This window comes from Rhinolophus sinicus, chromosome 13 (assembly GCF_057876585.1).
Source record: "Rhinolophus sinicus isolate RSI-liver-muscle chromosome 13, RSI-T2T, whole genome shotgun sequence".
Lineage (NCBI taxonomy): Eukaryota > Metazoa > Chordata > Mammalia > Chiroptera > Rhinolophidae > Rhinolophus > Rhinolophus sinicus.
Window position 1 is genome coordinate 55,797,976 of NC_142513.1, and position 8,038 is coordinate 55,806,013.

At 52.1% G+C, this 8,038-nt stretch overlaps 1 protein-coding gene across 2 annotated transcripts in view; it reads right to left on the bottom strand.

Moving 5' to 3' along the window:
• The window catches only part of SLCO3A1 (solute carrier organic anion transporter family member 3A1), a 255,342-nt gene that overhangs the window by 1,941 nt on the left and 245,363 nt on the right, over nt 1-8,038 (bottom strand). The window contains exon 10 of one of the 2 annotated variants that reach the window (XM_019726695.3): nt 6,872-7,114. In XM_019726695.3, the coding sequence (XP_019582254.1) occupies nt 6,872-7,114 (243 nt within the window). Of the gene's footprint in view, nt 1-5,679; nt 7,115-8,038 lie in introns of those variants that run through there. The other variant, XM_019726694.3, reaches the window with a different exon arrangement.

The window sequence follows — 8,038 nt, forward strand, 5'->3', positions numbered from 1 at the left end:
ACAGACCTGGCTCCTGCTGACTTTCTAACTAGCTGTGTGGCCTTGAGAAGCTTCTGCGCACTGAGCCTTAGTTTTCTGATCTGTAAAGTGGGAAAAAGTATACTTACCTCCTAGGGCTGGTGCGAGAAAGCTGCTGGCAGCGTTACCTGGGATCACGCCGTACGGCACCTGGCCCGTGTCCAGCACGTCTTACTGAACTTGAACTCCCCAGCCCCCTCCCTTGTTGCCGGACTAGAGTTCAACTGATGTTAGTTGGGTTCCTCTTGTTAGGAAACTTCCTACATTGCGTTCTTCTAATTTCTTTTATGACCGTAGATTCTAAAATCAAACAGTCTTGACAAATATATCTCCTTGAGAACTAGCTTCTGTTAAGTTAGGCTGAATTTAAACAGAGTGTAATTTGGGGGGATTTCATGCAGTAGTAAACCTCCAGGAAACGTACCATGTTGTTCCATTTGCTCTTAGTAAAAGAACATGACCACGTCAGCATCAATTCTGAATATTTTTTCCATAAGATAATCATCAGCTACTGCTTGTTGGCCTGAGTCATTAACACAAAAATAGAAATGTCTAGAAACTCAGTTTCTAAGAGCCTAGCATCTGATGATAAAGACATATCCAACCAGTGACCAGAGGGGGTGTGTCTGAAGGCCGACGGCCAGAGCTGAGCCCCTGAGGGAGCTGTTGGGAACCGCAGGTGTGCCAGGCAGGAGAGGTTTTGGGGGCTCCCCGGGGGAGCGGATGACCAGCACTGGGGAGTACCTCCCGGCATCTCAGGATGCATTGTAGCAGAGGAATCGCCTGTTTCTTCTTACCTGTCTGCTTCGGGTAGAACGCCCCATATAAACTGATCAGGGAGTAACACAGGGAGAATGGAGCTGTCGCTGTGCCCTGATTATTACATCAGGGGCCCTGGGAGAGTATGGGGGGCCCCACAGTCCATTGGAGCCCGGGTCCGCCTGGTGAGCTAGTCCCTACAGGTGGGGGAGGGTACCTCCGTCTTGCCCAGTGGGGAGCAAGTACCCACAGAGACAGAGACGATAGGCTTTGGGTTCACAGACCTGGGTTTGACTCCGTGACCTTGAGCCAATCTGGGAATTTCCCAGGCCTCATTTTCCTCTCCTGTAAACTGAAGCTAATGACCGTTCCCAACTCACAGGGCGGCTGTTGAGGTTAAATAAGCTAATACACGTAATAAGCAGGTTCATGGGAAGTGTTTGATAAATGTTAGGTCCTGTTATCATTAGTTATTAGTGCTTACCAGTTATCAAGCCTGGCATATCTGTTAGTGTGATAGTGCCAGCGTTTTGTGTTGGTGGGAAGGAGGGGGACGTTTGAAATACTCTTCAGTGTCTGGATTCACTCTTTTTGTAGTTCCTACATTTCCCCGCCCGTGCCTGTTTCCACCACTTAAGGAAAAAAAAGGACGATTACTCGGGTAAAACTACAGAGTGAGTGTCAGAGCTGGAAGGGGCTATATAGGTTGTAACATTCAAATTCCCCTCGTTACACGAGAGAAAGAATATGTTGCTTTCGATGATAAAGCCAGACAAGAATGGGCCACTTACCTCATCCTTGGAAAACTGGGAAACCTAGATTAGATTCCTTGGATCAGGAATGTCAGGGCTGATTGACAGACACCTGGCTGAAGGAACCTTCCAACACATGACCCGGCCCAGCTGCTGGGGTCCCCCAAACATGCTGTGCTGCTCCACACCTCAGCCTGTGCTCAGAACAGGTCAGCCCACTACAGCCCGCGGCCAAACCCAGCCACTGCCGGGCTTTGTAAGTAAAGCTTTATTGGAACACAGCCCGCTCGCTTGTTTACACGTGTGTAGGGCCACTGTCATGTGAAAACAACAAGGCTCTCAAAGTCACATTTGCCACCGGGCCCTTTACGGAAAGTCTGTGAACTTGCTCTGATGGCCTCCTCCATAGACGGGGCCTCTGCCCCCGTGTCCCTGGCAGACAAACACCCATTGCTCTTTGCTCATTGGTTTCTAGACCACCCTGTTCTCTGAAGCCCCCTGATTCTCGATGCCATGAGCCAGAAGCTCGCACCACCAAGAATCAGCTCGCCTTACACCTGGACAGACGGACCGAGGCATTTTACATTATTGATTCTCTTGCTTTTGTTTGTGTTCAGGTGTGTCTGCCTCGTGGAACTGTGAGCTCCTACGGGAGAGGACCATGTCCTTTCACCTCTGTATCTGGCCCAGGGCCTGGCATGTAGCCAACACGCTCCTAAAGGAGCGAATGATAAATGCGTACTTAGGAAACATGCAGCCCACACAGTGCACCCACAGATGGCACGGACCCTGCAAAGGAAAGCCGTGCTGCCTGGTGAATGCCCTCTGAGAAGCGTGTGTGTCCGTCCCTGTCTCCGTGGCAGTCAGATTTCTGAGAATCTTTGCTTTTCTGAATTTCCCATTTCTGGCCTTTTAACTCGTCTGCCCTGCTGTGATGAGCGAGCCCTCTGAGGTGGCCTCAAATGTGAGGAAGAGGCGGGTGGGGGGTGGCTGTGTGCAGACAGTGTAGCCTCCACGTGTTACCCTAGGAAACAGGCCCCGTACGAGGCATGTAAACAAAAATATCTTCCTTGCATATTCCCCCAGGTGAAGATTCTTCTGTTCTCCAGTTTATTCTTGGGCAACCATAATACCTAGAGGGGGCTGGGTCTGAGGCTGTCATTTAGGGCCAGTGGTCTAAGAGGTTAGGTCCTTGCAGCTGTTCAGAACGTAAGAATCGTAGAGCTGGGAGAGGTGGGTTAATGCACAGGGAGGGGAAGGCAGAGAGAGGAGGATACGGGTAATTTTCTAGGCCGAATTTAATTTCACTTGCACCCTCTTGGAAAATGTGGCGGCACCTTTAGGCATTTGAGCTGGACTCTAACCTAAGGGGGATGCAGGTCACGGCTGAGAGGAGGCTGTGGGGAGGGCAGTGGCGTGAGCTCAGGGGACCCATGAAGCCCCTACTCAGTGACTGGTACTGTCTCCTGGTTCTGGACAGATACCTGGTCCTCTCTCAAGCTGCCAGAACAGCATGACACAGCAAGAGTCTCTGTTGGTCTGAAAACGTGCTTGCCTGTTTTTTCCCCTCATCTAAACCAAAGCCCCAGATGACAATACGACAATACTGCTTGGGAGTCCCTCCACTCTTGACTGTCTGACCAGCGCACTGATTTCTACCCGACGACCTTTATTCTTCGGCCTGCTGTCAGGACTCCCAAGCAGTGCTCAGACGCAGGACTGGCTGGAAACCACGTTTCTAGGACCTGAATGGCCAGCAGCAGGAGCCCAGCTCTGCAGGCTCACGGGGAGCCAAGGACTCCCCGTGTGCAGGGCACGGCAGGCCTGTGTGCTTCCCAGTGGGAAGGGCTGGAGAATCTGGCCACGCACAGCGAGGGGACATTATGGGGACAGGGAGGCGGCCTCAGGGATTGTAATGTATGGGTGCCACTTAACCAAACTTAAAAGTTGTCACTGGAGGAAGCTAGTCCACTGCAAGGTGGTGAAAGCAGCGGTTTTTGTGGAGAGGCGTACTCCTTCCTGCTCCTAAGATGTTAGGAAATCTGCAAAGGGTCCCTCGGCTCTCGGTTTCCCCTTATTATGTGGCATGGTAAACACTGCTAGCAAATCCCTTAGGGGGCTATGAAAGGGGGGCTCCCCTGACTCCTTCCCTGGCTGTGAGGAAAGCGGGCATGTGTGGCTTTCTGGAGGCAGCGTCCCCAGGGCGCCTTCCTCTGTGAGGCGTGAAGAAGGGAGCAAAGCTGCCCGGCCAGGGCACAGCCTTGGCAGGAGGAGGACAGCAAACCGCGTCCCCCAGAGACATACGTTGGCAAAATGTATTTACTGCACATGCACAAATCCTACTGCTAAAAAGCTTCTTGGTCTGTGTGTAGCTGTTACCAAAAAAATGTCAAAAGTTGCAGCCGAGAGACTTTTTCATTCACCCCCTGGGCATGTTGGTGGAGGAGTTTGTAGCAGCAGAGACAGAATTTCAATATTCACTTTCTAGGTTTATTCCAGCCCTTCTTCCATTTTTGTTTTCCAGTGAAGATCCTGCCAGGAAATCTTTTCATTCAAAATCCCCCTCGAAACCAAACAAATAACCAAGGAGCTGGATGGAGTACGGGATGCACAGTGGTGCTTGGGCACAAAAAGAGAAATGAAAACTAGACTAGGTTTTCTGTCCTGTAGCAGATGCAAGAAAGGACATTTTTAAAAAGGTGACACAGCACACTTTAGATCTTGCCACAGGGGACTTTAAGTTTACGTCCAGTTGTGGATAATACTGAGTGTGGGCGTTGTTTTCCTTTGTCACCCTAACCGCTTATGCGCATTCATCCTAAAATCCTAGGGGGGAAAAGAAATCCAAAATGCACAGTGTTCAACACCCTTTAAAGAGAAAAACCAGCAGACAGCCCAGGATGCACTAGTCACGGAGCCTCCACGCGTGGAAACTGGCTCTGGAGAGCCAGGCAACAATAGCTAAGGCGGCAGTGACCAATTAGCAATACATTTCCAAACAAGACTAACTCGAAACCTGTCCAGAGCGGTGTGAGGGCCTGAGAGGAGTGACAGAGCAGACGTAGTTCATGAATTCGCTGGAGAGCAGTCTACCTTTTTACTAGTTAACCTATGGACGAGTGTCCCATTTTCATGACTAACCACACAGGGGAAAGGAGACGTCTCGGAAGCATCATATCGCGGGCAGCTGATCACCGTCCCCACGCACCACGACACAAGCTTCTCTTTTGGTCATCCTCCTCGGGTGGGACTCTCTCTGGTGGTGGGCTGTCACTCAAACCGCCCCCTTTTACAGCGTTTGTTAAAAATTTGGCACAGCTCCCTTCTCTGCCCCTGACTCTCTTCTTCTCTCTGGGTAACTGCAAATATGTGTCTGAGGCTTTCAAAAAGCAAACCAACCAATCAGAGGTCTTTCCCGGGGTCATGAGTGGCCTCGACAAAGGTCACTGAAGAGGTATGACGGGAAATGAACGGGTCCCTGTGTGTGTGTGTGTGTGTGTGTGTGTGTGTGTGTGTGTGTGTGTGTGAGAGACAGACGCCCTTCACCTAGGGAAATGGCCTAATAAGGCCGAGTGTGCTGGCTACAATGGGTTTCCCCAGAGTTCTTACCACAAACAATGACAGGTTTGCTCTCAAGCTGTTTGAGGTTGAGTCTCTTTCAAAATACACACACACAAAGGTTCCTAGTTCGAGACTAACCCTGAAAACTCCACTGCCGTTTCCACACATTGGAAGGCAGTAGCCTCCAGGAGCACGTGGGTTTATCCACCACAGGCGGCTCAAGAGCTCGAGCTGGACACCCACTCTCTCTCTCCCTCCCCAGAAGCACTGCACCCTGCACACAACCCCCACCTAAGCATGTCTCCTCCACAGGCTGGGAAGAACGCCTCTTGGAACGTGAGGCGTGAATATAAAAGGGCCTCTAACGGCAGTGATCACTGAATCATGGGAATAAAGCAAGAAGGCAGATTTGCAATTCATCACATTACCCCCTTTGTCTCAAATGTGATTCTTTCACCGGCAGGCTGACTGGACACATTATCCTTTTTAAGCATTTTGTTTTTCTTCTTGTAACACATAGGATGTTCTCTTGTTGTTTTCACAGAATATCCAAATGAGGATGAAATGATAAAGAAAAAATTACAATAGATGAATTGCATCCCTTGAATCACATTATATTTTTGGTGCATTAAAAAAAGGAAGAAAGTAAAAGCAACCAACATAGTAAATTCGGCCTAGAGAACTGTGTGAGTGACTGAAGTGGTTAACAGATTTTAGGAGTTAAAAATGGTATTAGAGGATTATACATACAACAGTTTGAAATTCATATGCATTGTATTTCTTTTCTTAAAAAAATGGCAAAATGTTTGGCAAATGTAAGCAAATGACGTGGACTGGCTTGGGTCACCCCGGCTCTGAACGAGGTCCGTCATAGCCAGGCGACGCCCACTGCTTCCTGAGGTCACTCTGCGGGGCGGGGGGAGGTGCTGCGGGGAAGGGGAGACGCTGGCCCCCGGCCCCGTTCCCCCTTGGGCCCTCGGTCTTAACCGTGGCCCTGGGGCTGGTGAGAGGTGCCGCGTACAGACTGCAGCACGGATCACCCATGAGCATCGCTGAGAACTCGGGGGCCTTGAACCACAGGCAGACGGGGTGAGTCGTCTGCACCGTGACCCATATTGCGAAAGTGAGAGAGGAGGGGCTCGCGCCCCTGGCACGGATGTGCCACCCCACCCCCCGGGAGCAGGCAGGGGCACAGGCCGTCACTAGTGCTTGTCCTGGCCGTGTTGTCAGCGTGTGTTTTAGTAGACTTTCCTTAAGAATTGTGGTGGTGCTGGTTTTGTGTGGCGTATGTGTACCCGGGAGTGTCCGTCCCCCAAGCTGGCCACCACCCGTCCCTGAATTTGGCAGCGCCTGTTGCTTGCAGCTGGCGGCACCCTGACGGCACCGTGAGGGGCTTCACAGAGCGGGCTCTGGGCCAGCGGGTCCCACGGGGCCCACGCTCTCCTCATTCTCAATCCCGTCTGCTCGGACTTGGAGAAAAAGGACAGAGGGCGCGTGTGTGTGTGTGTGTGTGTGTGTGTGTGTGTGTGTGTGTACGTACGTGTACGTGTACTGAGTTGTTTTTTTTTGAAACCTTTTTTCTTTTTGTAGGAAAAAACAAATGACCCTTTGATCACTGTACAGAGTCCAGCCCTCCTGGCGTCACTATAGCACGGACTCCATGTTTTCACACCACTCATGGTCTTCCAGGTTATAGATAAACTTGGTCCTATGCGTGGGCTTGGCGGGCACGGGGTCCCTCCCCAGCTTGTCTAGGGTCAGAGTAGATGCAAAGAACTCACTGGTGCTCAGCCCGCCCTCGTGGTTTTTGATGTAGCGTTTATAGTTTTTCCTCAGGCACTGCCACGTCGTGGTGTAGAGCACGAAAGCGAAGGCCTTGAGCGCGATGGCGATGCTGACGTACAGGCGCCTGTAGACCACGTTGTCGTACAGCACACAGGCGCCCCGCGCCCCGCAGAACGTGCTCCAGGACAGGCAGGTGGAATCGATGCCGGCCCCGAAGATGAGCGGCGGGGGGATGAAGCCTGTGCGGGGAAGAGAACCGGGAGTTAGTGCCGGGCCCTGAGGGCGGCTCCTGCACAGCCGGCCTGTCACACCTGGGGCCTGGCTCAGCGCGGGCGGATGCTTGCACGTCTGACCTCCATTCTGCTCGTTCCCACGTTGTGCACTTGGGACAGCGGCAGCAGGCACCCAGAGAAAAGGGGGCCGGCCCCTGCCCCGGCTGAGCCCTCCTCGCACTGCAGCCCCGGAAAGCCAGGGGAACAAGGGTTGTTAGAAGCCAAGGGAGCGGAGACGGGTCCCCCAGGGTAGCCCCTAAACGGAAGGGACCGTTTGCACTTAGTCCGAGCACCCCGATTGCTGTGAGGCTGCAGAGAGTCCGTGGCTGGGTCCACTTCCCTCCAAACCTGTTTTATTTAAGTCTCCACAGGACGCCCCCAGAAGGAAGGCTGTGGCTTCTGTTCCTGTGACCCAACTGAAGACCTGCGGCTCCCCTTCCAACACACAGCACGTCCCTCTCCCAGGACTGAGAAGTTCTGGTAACTCAGCCCAGACTCCTGGGGCTGCTCTCTAGTCCCTCTCTAAGAGCTCGTGTTTTCCTCTTTCCTTGCACGCCCCTGGGATCCCCTTTTCACTCTTGGGGATCCTAGTTCTTGCCCCGTCTCTCATCTTTATTGGTTCCCCTCCTTGTTATTCTCAGGTTACTCTTATTTAGACCAGGCCTCTTTAACCTTCTGGTTAAGTTTTTCTCTTCCAGGATCGAGTCCTTTAAACTACCGATGGTTCTCATGTAAGGTTTCCCTGCAAATAACCCTGAAACGGCCCTCAGAGCTCCATCTCCCAGTCTGGGGCCCCCAGCTCGATCCAGTTTCTAGATAGAGCCACCCCGATTTTCCGAGGACCCGTCGTTCCACCATCTTTAACCGGCAATCTCGTAGGTAGGGACAGCT